The sequence below is a fragment of the Pseudopodoces humilis genome, chromosome 14 (assembly GCF_049639895.1).
Source record: "Pseudopodoces humilis isolate 2021_Gansu_Grassland_sample_001 chromosome 14, ASM4963989v1, whole genome shotgun sequence".
Taxonomy (NCBI): Eukaryota; Metazoa; Chordata; class Aves; order Passeriformes; family Paridae; genus Pseudopodoces; species Pseudopodoces humilis.
Window position 1 is genome coordinate 6,653,013 of NC_142213.1, and position 15,790 is coordinate 6,668,802.

Genomic DNA, 15,790 nt, shown 5'->3' on the forward strand with positions numbered 1-15,790 from the left:
TTCAGCCGTTGTCTCGGGTCCTGTCACCGGTCACAGACAGCAGCGATCAGCGTTGCCCCTCTGCTGCCCCTCCCGAGGAAGCTGCAGCCCACAATGAGCTCTGCCCTCAGTCTCCTCCTCTCCACGTTGAACAAGACAAATGCCCTGAGCCGCTCCTCACATGGCTTCCCCTCTAGACCCTTCACCAACCTCATGGCCTCCTTTGGATGCTCTGTTACAGCTTTAGGTACTTCTTGTCCTATGGTGCCCAAACCTGCTCCCAGAACTCGAGGTGAGGCTGCATCAGCACAGAGTGGAGTGGGACAATCACCTCCCCATCCTGCAGCTGTATTCAACATTCCCAGTTCAACCCAAAAATGTGATGGTTGAGGCATAGCTGAATTTTTTGCTGCATATGTTTGCTTGAGACTAATAGCTCTAATCCATCTGGAAACCAGGAACTTTGGCAGGTGGAATTATAAACTGTAGGAGTACATTCCAGCTTTTCCCTGCACTATGTTGTTTCATGGGAGGCCGTGCCTTCTCCTTCCTCCACCAGACATTAGACAGGAGAGTCATGCTGGGGGAAGCCCTGTGGGAAGCCTGTCTCCCTGCTCAAACCCCTCCTGGTTACACAGAGAGCGCCCTGTGACTGATTGCTCACCAAAAAGGCACCAACCTCTGCACAGGGAGGTGTGTGGTACACTGAACTAACCTCAAACTCCTCTTCCTCACCTTACATGAATGTAAAGATATTCCCGCTGCTCCAGCTGTAGAGCTCACAATGAATAAAAAGATGTTACAAAAGAGAACACAAAGCTACAGCCACAAACCTCTCAGAAATAGATATACGAACCACAAGGAGACAGGAAATGTAAGAAAACAAAATATACTTTATTAAAATTAAGCATGTTAGCACCTCAGTGTAACCTGGAGAAGTCAAACAGTCCAGCAGGTAACCAGTCCAGCAAGGCTGAATGGCTGAACATCCTGAAGTGCATCCCAATGGTAGAAAAAGTACCATGACTGTCACGACATGCACGTTCTCAACAAGCTCAGATGCACAACCAGCAAGGAGGGATGTTGTGCTGCCTACTGTCTTGATGGGAGCATCTAGAGCTGCTGGACCAATCACATATGTTAAATCCCATGGTGGAGCACGTATCTGCTTGTCCTACCAAAAAAAACCCCAAAAACAAACCCAAAACAACAAGCCAAACCAACCAAACGAAAAAATTCCCGCTAACTCGACTCGCAGAAAAATCAGTATAGCACAGAGCTGGAGAGCTACATATCAGATTGGAGAATAAATTAAACTGAAGTAACAGGCAGTACTTAGTACATGGATAGACATGTAGTATCCTTACAGATGACCATCCAACTTGGCACACACATTAATAAAAAATGACCCATGCATCACATAGCAGGCTGTGACAACCTGGAGCTGAACTGGCTTCAGGATCTACAGAGAAACCTCTGGCTACAAAACCCCAGGGTGCCCTTTTGCTTGGTTGTATACAGTGTAGAAGCTGATGTAAAGCTACATTAGCCATTGTTACAAAGATTACATAATTTCAAACTAAAGATACTTTTTACATTTAGAAAATACGTCTATAAAATTTAGTAAAAGTGACATCCCAATCTACTGAGTGCAATGCACTCTGGTTCCAGAAGGATCTCACAGACCCAGGGAACACCTGGGAACCCTCAAAGGGGAATATGGGCACACTGTGGTGAAGTGGCTTCTGTTCTCAACATCCATCATTGTTGCCCATTGCCACAGGGCCCTGCTGGAGCACCAGACACTCTTCTCCTCCTCCAAACTGCTGAGGGATCTGTTCCACCAGCCAGGCTGGAAGTGCATAACCAAGCCAAACCCGTGGTTTTGCTACCTTCCCTCCACCCTCTTTCTAGCCAACGCCGATCTGGTTTCCTGTTGCAGAAAGTGAAGGGATTGATGCTGGCTAGAAACAGAAATTATACAACCATTCCACATAGATTTGTACAATACTCTTAAATCTTGGTTTAGAACACACAAGCAGGTTTTAGTATGGTCTTGCCTAATGTACAGATTATTAGTCATGCCAACTAGTTTAGGATTAGACAGGAAAGGTTTGCAACCACTGCAGGTAAAGTCACTTCTGTTTCATCCTAGTTCTCTGAACGAAAGCCAAGGATTAAAATTCCAATGTGTTACAAAGCCTCCATTTCATTAGAGGGAGTCTTAAGCCAATGAGATAAACTACAGCTGTTAAATGCCACCGTGTTCTTTGTACCAGACTGTAATCCTTACTGGTGTCAAGAGCATCAAGACATCTGTAACCAATACACACACGCCGCAGAGAAAGCAGAAACTACACGGTACAAGAACACTCTTTAATCTGGGGGTTCTGTCACGCTAGGAACAGCAGCCTTACGGCATCAGTAATTTACTGAAGAAACACATCACCCTGAGAGGGTTTCTAAAGCTTTCCTCCACTGAGCGAGGCTGAATGCGACATCACCGACCATTCCTATGATGGGTACAGTGCCCACGGCAGTCGGACACGCCTTCTCCAGGGTAGTGTTGCTGTTACCTCACTTGACACAGAGCGAGTTTATTTGCTGAAAACTGATACCCTACGTCCACTTAGTGACGGCTCGGGTCCTATCCACGCTACGAGCAGCGTGTTCTGACACCGCACACAGCGCGTTTGATGGGCCCGGTGTGAGGTGACACCGGAGACAACGTCGGGGCGATAACGGGGCTGGGCACGCGGCTGATCCAGTCCAGGAAGGGGAATCCGATGGCGAGGCCTTTCCCGGCTGGGGGCTGCTGTGGCGTGGGCTGAGCCGGGCACCATCCCATCGCTGCTGTGCCCGGCACGGCGGGCGGCGGAGGCTCCGGGATGGAGAGCCCCGCGCCGGGCCGGGCCCCGGCAGCCCTCAGAGGCCGTGGCGCTTGCGGGTGCCGGCGCTGGCAGCGTGCAGCAGCCGGTCCTTCTCGCGGATCTCCTCGCGGAGCTGGGCCTCGGCCAGGCGCAGGCGGCGGATGCTGCCCTTCATCTCCTTCATCTTCACCTCCAGCAGCGCGATGATGTCGCGCTGCTCGTTCAGCTTCCTCAGCAGCTCCTCCGACGTGGTGCCCGACGACAGCGAGTACGAGTGATCGGGGGGGCCGCCCTCCACCGGGCTCTCCTCCCCTGCCGCCGCCGCCGCCGCCGGTACCGGCACCGGCAGCCGCACGGGGCTGGGCCCGATGGTGGCGGCGGCCCCGAGCCCCCCCTGCACCGTCAGGTCGATGGGCTTCACGTCCTCGGCCGCGCCCCCTGCAGGGGCCTCGGCGGCGGCCGCGGGGCCCTGCGGGGCGGCGGAGGCGGCGGCGGCGGGGCGGGGGCGCCGGGCCCGCTGAGCCTTGCGCTCGTTGACGCCGCGCAGCGGGAAGATGGTGGGGACCCGCACCAGGTAGGACTTGCGGCCGCCCTGGAAGTGCTCGCTGCAGACGCGGTGGCCCGTGGTGGGCTGGAAGGTGCTGAAGCAGCCGCTGACGCCCGCCCGGGAGACGTTCTTGAGCCAGAGGCGCCGCAGCTCCTCGTCCTTCGGGAAGGTGTAGAAGTGCAGCGCCTTGTCGCGGTGCGAGTTGTTGTAGCAGCCCGGTACGCAGCAGGTGAAGCCCGGCATGGCCTCGCGGGGCGGGGGGACACCCGCGGCGAGCGGGGCGAGCGGCCCCGCCGAACTACAGCTCCCACAAGGCCCGCGCGGCCTCTCGCCGCCGCCGCCGCCGCCGCCCCGGAACTACGCGGACCACAATGCACCGCGCCACCGGCGGAACTACCCGCCCCACACTGCGCCGCGGCCCCTCCCTGCGCGCGCGCGCTCAGGTCTATGTCTCGCGAGAGGCTGCAGGACGCGGGAGGAGTCGGCCGTTACCGGGCCCGCCATGGCCGACAGGCGATCCCGGTCCAGGCTCAGGCGCAGCGGCCACCACAACGCGCGGGCGGCGGCCCAGGTGCGCGGACGGATCTGGGAGGGCGGGCGAAAGGGAAGAAAAGGAAGAAGGGGGAAAGGAGAGTCGCTGTCGGAATCGATCATTCCGCGGTACTCGCCCGGCTCCGCCCGCCCGGTCGCTCTCGGTCTGAGACAGAAATGAGGCCTCTGAAGCAGGAGCGGAGGCCGCTCCTTCACCCTTGTTCGCCTTTAATCGTGGGAAATGGGCCGAAACCCCTGACTTTGCCGAGTAGCCCGCAGCTCGGCGGGTTTAGGTCGCGGCTGTGCTCTGGGGTCACCCAGGATTTCGCCCATAGGAGAGTTTTATGCTGGAACCCACTGGATGGTAGCCCGAGCTGAATTGTCTCCTGTCCACACGGGAAGTGCCACCATTGTCAAAAAGTGTCACGTCAAAAAAAAAAACAACATGCATGTCAAAAGTTGTCACGCGCAATTTCTCTTTGGAATTTGGAAAAAATTTCTGGCCAGCTTGCTTCGCTTGTTATTAGAACAGAGCGAGTGATTAGAACACGGGTGGTGGGTGCTTTTGATGTTGGAATCTTTAATAATTAAAATACTAGCTTTGAATTGCTTGTTTCCTGATTTCTCTTTAGACTGAATTAAGTGTAGAAAATAGGAGAAAATCTGTCAGAAGCACCCTTGCAAAGCAGAGACTGGCAGTGTTCCCTGATCTCAGAAATGGCACACCACGGCTTATGCTCAAGAGAGTCGTGCAGAACCGTGAGTATCTTCTTTCAAGAAAATTGAGAACAGAAATACAATGTTTTTGTAGAGTTGAGAAAACGGGGTGCTCTTGGTAGCCCATTATCCTTTCCCTGTTAAATGGAACAGAAATCAGATTGTTGTATGACTGATTTATGTAACAGAGGAGTCGCTGCAGGGCACCTGAATGCAGGATACAGCTGTCTGAGAGACCAGGCCTTGCACTGGTGAAATCATAGCTTTGAAGATCCTCTTCAAAACCCTCTTCACTTGGACTTCTTATCCTGGTGACTGAGCACATAATCCTGGTGCTGCCTTTGTAGGATCAGGTGTGTTATAGAGGCACATTCTTCTGCAGTGCAGGGAAATCCCCTGCCGCCATCTGTCACTGCCAGGAGTAGAACCCAAATAGTTTTTACTAGGTCTTTATTTTAACCTGTTAGTAAATGTTGTTTACAGCCTATAGTGTAGATGTGACACCCTGCTGCATTTTGGTGCTCTTGCTGTCTTGAATTGTGGAAAGGAAATGTTCTGGTTTGTTGGCAGAACCCCAAGTTTCACCACTGGCACCTCAGATATCTAGCCGTGAAGACACACAAGAAGTTCATTCAGAAGTCCCATCTAAGAGGGTTTCCAGCATGTAAGTAGGGTTTTTTGATAATTTGCACTTTAATTTCACTGCCAGGTATAGCTGCAGTTCCTGTGTTGTGATTGGGGAGCAGGACTTCTCTACTTGTGTTTTAGTGACCAGAATTGCATCTTGTCAGGGGGGATTATCAGAAATGGCTCTTCAGCTTGGTTTGTTTTGGTAGGGGGGAATTGCAGCTGCCAGATGTTGCTCCTGAGGAAAAATATATCACTGTGTTCCACACGACAAAGAAGAGAAGGAAATTAAGCATTTCTGAATTTGAGAGAGCAGCAGAGAGACGACTTCCCCAGAACCAAGGTAAGGCTGCAGTCAAAAATTACCTTTCTCAGTGCTGCATTTGCTGTCAGCTGGTTCTCACCTGCTCAACTCAGTTGTCAAGAGCTGCCCAGCTGGACAGTTGTAGGTTTGGAATCCAGATTGCAGTATCTCATGCCCCATCCTATCAAATTTAAAATAAACCTTTTTAAGCCAAGTTCTAGGCTCTGCCACTGCTATATATAATTTTTTGACTATTTTGCAATTTGGTGCTTTTTGAGTTTTGAAGTGTCTCCAGAGGAAGCAATCCCTGTCTTCTTCTCAGTTCTAGACACTTTCATATACAAGCAGCTGCATGCTTTCTCTTGCAGTTATATAAAACAAAGTTCTTTGTGAGCAGAATAAGTTTGAGTTCCAGTTTCATCAAGAGTCTGTGGAATAGTTACCTGTGTTTCTAAAGCTCCAGATGTGTTTGGGTTACGTTGCTGAAGGGTGGTTGTGACCAAGGCCTAACATCTTGTCATCAGTGTGGTAAAATTAAAATTACTAAATCTGAGGGTTTATGCCATGTTAAATTTTCATTGAAATAAATATTGTCTCACCCTTTCAGAAATTGCTTATTAGATTTCTAGTATGCAATTCTGAAATGTAGGCAAGAAATAGTAAAGTGACCCCGTTATCTAATTCTTTTTGCATCAAAGTATGTTTGAGGATAGTAGCATGGCTGGCTCTGAAGAGAGGAAGATCCTTTGGGATGTTCTTGTAGCCTGTTGTGTAAAGGGTAATTGCTCAACTAATGTGCCATCAACTTTTTCTAGCTCCATCAACGTTGGACAGCACAATTACGGCTCGGTGAGTTTAACCTAAAATGCATTAACTTCTGTCAGTCCTAGGTATGGTCACATCTGAAGGGGTGAGAGCAGTGCAGATACCTGGTTCATGTAAAGATCTGTGTTAGTATCAGCAATAGCACAGCCATCTGCCCCTCTGCTGTTGGACTTTGAAGGTGTTGCACCCCACACTTTTTGGTTTTCAGAAATTGTGGCTCTGCACAGTATGCCAGGGTTGGTCTAGCTTGTATTGCTCCTCTTGCTCCTCTTTTTACTTGCTAGGATCATTCCTTTTTTCCTTTCATTCTCATGCTTCCAACAGTAAATCAGTACAGAATTAGAATATTATCCCTGCCTGTTAATAGTTTCATCACATCAATTACATCTATTGCAGTAGATAATACTGCATATTTGCAGTATTTTCTGGACTTAAAGAGCTTTTAAGTGAATCAAAGAACTTACTTTCCAGTGTTGCCGTGTACTTTACACATGACCCTGGCCAAAGTCAGCACATTATTTCACTTTTCTCATTGCAGCTCTTGCCTGGGATGCCACACAAGATGCTTTTTGGGGTTATATTCTGTGCTTCTGTCTTTGAACCCTCTGAACCCCCGTTTTAATTGGGTTGCCTGGAGAGAGGGACAGGAGGCCATTGAACATGGTCAGTCTTCAGGGTGCAGAATACCTACAATGAGAAACATCTTTTCCTATGCTTCAGGTGTTGCTGTCAGCTCTCATCTTTAAAAAAGTCACAATGTGTTGGTAGCTGTACTTTGCTGAGAGTATTGATACTAAGTAGATTCTTAAACTTGTTGGGAAGTCCTCCTACCACCCCATTGTCATCTAGAGTATGTCTTTACTCTCAAACATTTGTTTGAGATTTGATTTTTTTAATTTCTGACCCTTTTGTCTGCTGTAGTGTTGAAGTGTCTCAGGGAGGCTGTAAAAAAGTCTGCTTCCTCATCTCTCTGATACATATCCTGAAGTTGGGTGATAGTATAGAAATAAACAATTAATTTAAAGACTGACATATAATCTTAAAGTTTTTTTTGGGGAAATTTCTCGCAGTCCTGCAAAATGTGTCACAGTTAGTGCTGTCATGTCTGTATTCTGAGGGTAAAAGGGGAGTGCATGATTCTGACAATTTCTTTCCTCTTTATACAGATCCTTTCGTATGTCTGTGGGTTCCTTGCTGGCCCCAGACACCGTTGAAAAGAGGGGCTTGCTCCGGAGACCAAAAACCCGCAAGGCTGTTGACTTACAAGTGTTTGAAGGCAAAGTGGAACAGAACATGCTGAACAGCAAAGGTTTCTTTTTGTTGTTATTGTTGTGTTGTTATTTCTCTCTTGGGAGGCAGGGCCTTATGTTGAAGGGGCTTTTAGAAGCATTTACTGAAGGATGGTCTGTATTTTAGAATTTAAAATTTACTAATAGATTCACAGAATTAGAGTGGGATTTGGGAAGAAATATTAATTAGAATGAGGATCTGCTTCAGCAGTTCCTTTGATTCTGTGCACATAAATACGTACTTTGTCCAGTTTGGTCATTTAAACCATGGGAATTATTTGGGATCATCTTCATCTGTGGGTACTGAGATCTCTATGGGCTTGGTGGGGAGTGTTGTGGGCACAGAAGTGGCGTCATACAGTTTCTCAGTGTTTGATCTGTTGAAGAGGAGTAAAATTTGGTTGAATTACTTAAATTGTGAATTACACGTCTTGATTGTAAAATATGTCCCTATGACCTTGAAAAGTTTTTCACATAGTTTGTTTTAAAACTTTCTCAACAGGACAGAACTATCTTGTGGACTCACAGTCTACATCTGGGATTCGAACAAGCATCCTGACAAGTGATGCAGAAATGATGATGAATACCACGGAGCTCTTTGTTCAGCCCCAGCTGGATGAACAGAACCAAAATAAACTTTCTGCTCTTGAAGCCCAGCTGTCAGATTCAAAAACTTCAGCACAGAGGAGCCTGATTTCTGATGGTGATCAAGAAGAAGAAAGGCTGGAGGGCCTGGTATCCGATGTGAGAACAAACGAGGGAAGGACCCAAAGAGACTCCAAGAGCTCAAGGCTTCATGATGAGCATGTTGACAGAATGACTCACATATCTCCAGAAACCCCTGCAAAGCAGCAAGAAGGAAAGCAAGATCAATCCCCACAGAGCAACCCAATGGCACAGATTTCTTTTTCTGAAGAAGAGGTGGCTGGCAGTGAGTACTGTGGATTAAGGGTTAGGCTTAGCAGGTATATGCTTTGCAATTCCTATCGTTTGCCAGTTTTTCCCTGATACCTCTCCTTGGCATTCATTTGCCTGGCCTTGTCCTGGTTGTCCCAACGTCCCAAGGCCAAGGCCACTCTTGTACTTTTTAGTGTGAAAACTCACAGTCACTGGAGAGAATGGTAAAAGTGCAGTTTGACAGCTTTTGGTTCTGGACTCAGCCAAGATTTCCAAACCCTTCAGCAAGTGACAGCATTATGAGAGTACCCAATTTTGCCAAAGTAACTACCTGTGTGGGTTTCTGCTTAACTGAGCTACATAGTAACAGATATGTGGACTATATATGTAGTATAAAGGAAAAAAAGAATACTTAAGTAGTCAATAGCTCAGAAGTTTTAAACACAAACAAGTCACGTGTCTTGTCATGTGTATTTCTTATTCTGCCTGCCAGAGGTTTCTCCTGGATGGTTAAAATCACTTTAGGCTCTCTTCTCTCTATAAGGGAATATATCTCTTAAAAAATTATTTATTCAGAAAAATGGAGGAAATGAAGAGGAGAATCTGAGCACAAACTCCACGTATTGTTAGATTTAAAGGAAAAGAAACTGGTCTTTTACATAATCACCAAAATTGAAAATGGCCATAGAGATGCCAGATCTGGAGGAGCTTTACTTACTGTAAGTAAAATTCCTTCATTGGGATCTGATGTGCCCCTAATTAGGTGGCTGTGGAGGAAACACAGGAAAAGTTAGGCATTTCTCAGCTGTAGAGGGAGCTGCATCTGCTTTTCTTATTTACCTCTGTGGCTGAGGTTATTTATCACAAATACATTCCAGTATTTAATGGTTAAACTGTGTGCTGGTGGTTGCTTGGGATTTTTTTTTGTAGGTAAGATGTATGATAGAATTTCTTATTTTAGCTCCAGAACATGGTCCAAGTGCTGGATATTCTGAACATTTGGAGAAGAAGCTGGCTGAAAAAGCAGAATTGCAGATAACTACAGGACAGGACAGCAGAGGTGAAACAGAAATGGCTTCTTCAGCAGGAGAGGAACTGGCAGAAGGCAGCGTTGGAGCCCACGGCTCTCCCGGAGCTGGTGAGAACACCTCTAATGCTGACAGCTCTCTGTAGTGCCAAAGTGCTCTCATGCTGCATCACTGGTATCAGTGCTGAGAGAAACTTAACTTCCGGTGTTTTCTGGAATCTGAGCTAATTACTGGGCAAATACCAAACCAATTTTGTCATTTTAAGCTGGAAGACTGCATTTTATTTAAAGAGAAACCAAAATTGTACTGGCAGTAGGGCTTAGAAATGTATAGTTACAGCAGGTATCTTTGATGAAAATTTACTAGTGGAAGTTCCAGAATCAGGCAAAGATAATTGTTTCAGTGCTTTCTTTTGCCTGTTTTGAAAATTTAGAACATAAGATTACCAATGGTATTGGAGCTGAAAGACTGGACAGGAACTCTCATGCCTTTTCCTCATTTGATAAACCTGGGATAATTTCATTAGATGAAACTGATGAACAAGGAGATGAACTACAAGACCAGGCTATCATGCTAGATTTAAATAGTTCAGTGGAAGAGCCTTCTGAGGATGAAGCTGAACAGCCTGCAAGTCGAGGTAAGGAAGCTGCTCAGCATTTCTCTTAACATTGTTTTCTTTCCTGCCCTCACTTGTTAAGAAATGAAGTTCAAGAGTGAAGTTAAAGACAATGCAGATTAGACTTGGAGGAAATGGGTTCGTAGCAGAGAAGAGGTGAGATTCTGATAATAGGAGCCTTGCCTGAAGAGAGTTATGAAAATCTACAAACAGGGAGAAGTTTGTAGTCTGGCCCTGTAATGTGATTCTGTAGCTCAGCTTGTCCCTTTGTTTAGGACAATTTCCCCCATGGCTTAGCAAGATGACAGAGATAGCTTGTAGACTTTGAAGTTCTCTCTGGTTAAAAAGGCTGCAGCTTTGTGGCAACCTGAGTTAAACCAGCCTTCGGCCCCTGCAGCCTGGTCCTGTGTGTGTGTCCCTGCAGCCTGCCCAGCCAGCTGGGGCAGCACGGGCCATGGGGAGCCCCCAGCCTGTGTAGCAGGAGCTGTGGTGGGTGGCATTGCAGCAGCCAGCAGCTGTGCTGGCTCAGGGTGCTGTGGAGACACAGGCAGTGTGACCAGGGCCAGGCATGTGGGGAGCTGGCTGGGTTTCTGTCTGCTGCCTGCTCCAGGAGTTCTGGAAAGAGACTTCAGTTCCTCAAGTGTGTTTTTTCCCAGAGGCTTCCATGAAGACTCCTGTGTTTGTCCGTGCTCCAGCCAAAAACCTCCTGCTGTCAGCACCGCATGTTGAAAAAGTTGCTGCTCCCAGGTAAGCCTAAGCCACATCCAGCAGTGGCCTGGCAGAAGTGGGGCTGGGGGCAGAGCAGAGCCTGGCTTTGCCAGCTGCTCCGGCAGCTGCCACAGGGAGTGAGCAGTGCTGAAGTCTTTGGTTCTTTCACTGCTGTAGCAGCTGAGTGAAGAGTGAATTGAGTGAATGTCAGTGAACTTCCAGAGGAGGTCTGATGCCTTAAGGCTTTCCAATGAACGTTCTTGTAATGTGTTCTTGTGCTGAAGACCAAAACTTTTCCTAGGAGTTTTTCAATTGTTAAGCCACTCTGGAGACAGAGACTCCAGCATGGGATGCGGAGACCCTTGCAGAAGAGGGGAATTATGGATAGCAAGACACTGATCTAATGGAGTGACATACTTGTATTTACTGCAGAAGCCTAAAGCTGTGTACAGTTGCCATGGGCTGACTAAAAGAAGCTCTCCTAGAGGCAGAAAGTGAACATGTCCTCTGCATTACTCCAAATTAGTTAACACTTGTTCTCTCTTGATTAGAAATTTGGTGAAGCCATATGCTTCATCAGAGCCACTAGCGATGGGTCCTAGGGAACAGGAGGAGTTTTCTAGCCTATGACTTTAAAGCTTTGTCTATTAAAGCAATAAACAAGAAGACAAAATTCTTGTGCCCACGTATGGCACATGTGGACTGGAGAGAGTCAAGTGATCCACACACCCTCTCTGGGCATTTGGCATGTGTTAGCCTGAGGTTCTAGTTTTTTTCTGTTGTTTTCCAATTACGTACTGAGTGAATCCATGGATTTCACTTAACTCTTCCATATTGCAATTTTTCCTGTTTTAGGATGGAAGACAATTGTAATTTCCTTTAGGATTTACAGTTTTGTTTTAAGGGGGGTGGACCCCACAGCCCACAAAAAAAGCCCCCATTGAAGTTCTTAATAGTGTAGAAGGATTCCTTGCAATGCAGCTTCCCCTGTCCACAGATGCAGAGGTGTTCTGTGGTGCCTCAAACTTTGTGCACTGCTGGAAAGGGAACAGTGCAGGGATGCAGTGGAAACTGCAGTCTTGTATTGGAGAGAACTCCAGTACATGTTTGTTGACAGTGTGGTACATGAGCACTCTGGAATCAAGGGAACTTGAGCCTGGATTACTTCTCTTGAGGCCATGATGCCACATGAACTGTTTTGCCCTGTGTGGGCATGAGAGTTTTGAAGAATTGGGAGGGAGAAAGAATGAAGAGTTCAAGGGAGTTATTATCCCTTCCAGTTCAGCTTAGGGTTTCTCCAAACTCAGTCTGGTGTTCTTTGCCTCTCCCTTGTTCATCCAGTGTATGAATTTTCAATTCCCTCAAAGGTCTCCCCAGCAGCTGCTGCAGCCCAAGACAGTTCCAAAGAGATTGGGACCACCTCAGAGGAAACCACGTGAGCCTCAAGTACCAGGGAGTTTGATAAAGGAGATATTCAGACATTTTGCTAAAATGCCAGTGACCAAAGAGGCATTCAAAATTGTTGAAAAATGGTACGTAGGAACAAATTGCTCTTTCCATTATTTTTAGTGTTGAGGTTTTTTTCCTTTCTTTCCTCTTCTGAAGTAATAAACCTGTTGGGAGTGCTGCTGACAAGCTGACAGCCCTCTCTCTTCAGCTGGAAAGAGTCTTGGGAGGCCATAAAAATGGGCAGAAATGTGCGAAGTGCTTTGGGCTTCTCTGTGGGTATCTGATCAGTGCAGCCTTGCAGGAACATCTGGTTTTTGTTCCAACAAGTTGTAGCAGTCAGAGTCTTGCCATTATCAATTTCCATGGGCAGGATGGCTCTGGACAATGGTCATCATGCAGGGCACAGTGAGGTGTGCAGCATTCCATTGGATTCCAGGTTTCTCAGATTTTTGAATCCTTAGACCTTGTTACCTTCATGAGTAAAAATCTTCTGTATTGTTTGAACAGATGCAGATATCACTGCAGCAGCCAGTATCTGACCCTCCATGCTGATTTCTCTGTCACTGGTGTCAACTCTGTTCTGCATGGTTGGGAAGTTTAGGAAAGGTTCTGGTTGTCAGATGTGCAGCTGTTTGACAGCTGTCTTGGCAGTGAAGTTCCAGGGAGCCTGGGCTGAGAAGCCAAGCTTTGTTCATGGGCAGGAGAGTTTCTTCTCCCCTAGCTTTCCCTAGCAGGCTGTGACCTGCACAGCTCTTGTGCAGCTTACCCTGCAGAAGTGGGTGAGTAGCTGGTGTTCACATGCTCCACAGTCTGATTTGATTTCCCCCCTCAGCTCTGAGAGATACTTCAAGCAGCTGAGCAGTGATCTGGAAGCTTACACCCACCATGCAGGGAGGAAGACAGTGGAGGCAGCCGACCTGGAAGTCCTCATGAGGAGGTAATGGAAGGGTTGTTACTAATGTGCTGTAGTGTTTGGTGGTGCTTTGATAGCCCAGTAATGCCTGGTTGTTGCCAGAATGTGCACCAGCAGTGTTTGCACAATAAGTGGGGGAAACTGGAAAAGTTTCAAATGTGGTGTTAAAGTCACCTGGGGGATAGTACAAGGCACAGCTGATGACACTGGCTTTGCATGGGCCTCTGTAGGTGAGCTGGTGATGCTGCTTAAAAAGAATAATCTGTTGCTGTCCTAATGCAGAGATTTCATTTTCCGACCTGACAGGTGTGTGCTGGGGTTGGTAGGAACAGGCCAGGAGGCACGATTGTTTAGTTGTCCTGGTTTGAGAATTCCATGTACTTGTTGTTTCACCCTGTTCCAGATGTCTTTATGCTTTTTTACTGCCTCACAATGAGATCAGGAATTGTTGCTGGCTCATGCATAAGAACAGCATTTCTGTTCCTTCCACATGGAAAGTATGACTAAATGTTGCACTTTCTTTCTTTCTACAAAACTGATGCTGGTTTTTTCAGGCCAGTCAGTTAAATGGTGCACAGGAAAACTCCATGGCCTACACAGCTGGCAAATGCCAATCACTTCTGAGTTGTGACTGTAAAAAAATCTGGGTACTGAGCTATTTCCTTCTGTCACATCAAAGGGCCGAGTTTATTCCGTGGTAGATGGACTGTGAATTTAAAAAGCAATGAGCCTCTACTTTGGACCTGATCAATATAGATTAATATCCCCATGGTAAACAGTGGAAAGCTCTGTGGGAAGCTGCTCTGCAGGAGCCCCCTGGGTCTGCTCTGCTGTGTGGGCAGTCCTGGCATTGCAGTGTGCACAGGAGCTGAGAAGCTGCCTGCAAACACGAGTCTGGAGCTGTTTGTCACAAGCAGACAGGGCATTTCAGCTCTTAAATGCAAAAACCTCAGTGCAAGAAAACCATACTCTGGTATCGAATGGAAACACATTTCACTAACAACTCTTGTTACTTCTCTGCTCTCTTTTTGGACAAAGGCAAGGGCTGGTGACAGACAAGATGCCGCTGAATGTGCTGATAGAGCGTTACCTCCCTCTGGAGTACCGGAAGCTCCTGATTCCAATTGCAGTGAGTGGAAATAAAGTGATCCCTTTCAAGTGAAGCTGCAGGGATGGCCCCTGGGGGTGGGAAGGTGGCCTGCTCCCAGGGGCTGGCTGTGGGCTGTTCCATGTCACTGCTCCAGGTGTTGCTTTTCCACACCTAACCAGTCAGGCGACAACTGCTGGATGTTCTGAGTGGAGGCAGATTGTGCTGTGGCCACCACACCACCCTGCTGGGTCTCACCAGCCTTTGTTACAAGTAATTTGACTATCCATATTTTTGTACATTATCTTTTAATACTTGTACAATTCTGATAAATAAAATGTTACATGTGTTTTGTGTGATGCCAATGCTGCTTATGTCAGTGAGCTGAGAGGCTCCTGCATTGTGCTGTTCAAAATGTTTCTAGCAGGCATTTAGCTGTGTTGGTGCTCTGTGTTTGGCACACCTGTGTGGTTTCTGTGGCTCTGCTCCCAGTGGGAGTCATGGTGTCCCTTTGTTTTCCACTGGTGTTCCTGTACAGGCAGTTGCTGCATGAAGGAGCTGGTCCATGCTGTGCTCCTCACCCAGGGAAACAAAGCAGAACTTCTGTGTGTGACTGTACTGCTTCCAGGGAGCTTAAACAACACTAGGAATGAGATCTGGCACAGCAAAGGGTGCCAAGAAAGAATAATGCCTGTCCCATGTACCAGTTTCAGAGGGATGGAGATGGATATTGAGCTTGCTCTTCAGTGTCCTTCTGGGGAGTCAGTGTGACACAAGTTGTTTTTCCCCATCCTGAGGCTGTCCTAAATCCTGCTGCAAGTATGGATTCTCCTCTCTGGGTTATGCTGTGTGTGCAGTATAGCTTCCTCAAACTACAGCCAAATGGTACAATTCATAGGGAATCCTGGAAATCCAGCCTAGCTCTTGGCAGCAGCACTTGGAAGTTTAACAGGTTTTGCACAACACTAAAGGACATAATGGCCAATAGAGTTAAAATCTCTTCAGCAGCCAATGCCAATCCAAAGAGCAGGCATTTTTCAAGGATTTTACTTTTAAACATAATTCCATTAATACAACAAAGAGCATTTTTTTTCTGATACAGTGTGACTGAACGGTCCTTTGAAAAGCTCTGCTGGGATCAGTAAGTGTCTGCATGTCCTTCATGGATGGGATTTCCCTCTCTAGTGTGTGTCAGAGTTCACATCTCACGAGAAGCTGCAGCTTCCCAAGGGGAGGAATGGGAGGGGACAGTGCTTTGCAGCTGCTGCCTGTCACACTATTGGGCTGCCACTGGATTTGGATGTTCCACGGGAATTCTTCAACTCACTGGAACCTTTTCCTTACACTGGGTGTGTTCCAAACAGTTGATACCTGTTTGGCAGTCTGGAGTCTCAAAGGTTGTA

The 15,790-nt window shown here is 47.3% G+C and overlaps 2 protein-coding genes across 5 annotated transcripts; one reads left to right on the forward strand and one right to left on the reverse strand.

Annotated features, from left to right (window-relative positions):
* Nucleotides 1-852: 852 nt before the first annotated feature.
* On the reverse strand, nt 853-3,639 carry THAP11 (THAP domain containing 11). Its single transcript, XM_005526407.3, has one exon. The coding sequence runs from the start codon at nt 3,637-3,639 to the stop codon at nt 2,905-2,907; it is 735 nt and encodes a 244-aa protein (XP_005526464.2). The 3' UTR covers nt 853-2,904.
* Nucleotides 3,475-14,736, forward strand: CENPT (centromere protein T). 4 transcript variants are annotated; one of them, XM_088062215.1, is made up of 14 exons: nt 3,638-3,967; nt 4,560-4,686; nt 5,215-5,308; nt 5,481-5,614; nt 6,391-6,424; nt 7,567-7,709; nt 8,192-8,620; nt 9,548-9,724; nt 10,048-10,251; nt 10,887-10,977; nt 12,306-12,470; nt 13,220-13,324; nt 14,339-14,467; nt 14,506-14,736. In XM_088062215.1, exons 1-13 carry the CDS (start codon nt 3,638-3,640, stop codon nt 14,460-14,462), a joined length of 2,157 nt encoding a protein of 718 aa, XP_087918341.1. In that variant the 3' UTR covers nt 14,463-14,467; nt 14,506-14,736. The 4 variants fall into 4 exon arrangements, with proteins under 4 accessions (XP_087918342.1, XP_087918343.1, XP_087918341.1 ...); XM_088062216.1 differs by lacking the exon at nt 3,638-3,967 and adding an exon at nt 3,475-3,614 and having other exon boundaries at nt 14,339-14,736; XM_088062217.1 differs by lacking the exon at nt 3,638-3,967 and adding an exon at nt 3,496-3,625 and having other exon boundaries at nt 14,339-14,736.
* The last annotated feature ends 1,054 nt before the right edge of the window (nt 14,737-15,790 follow it).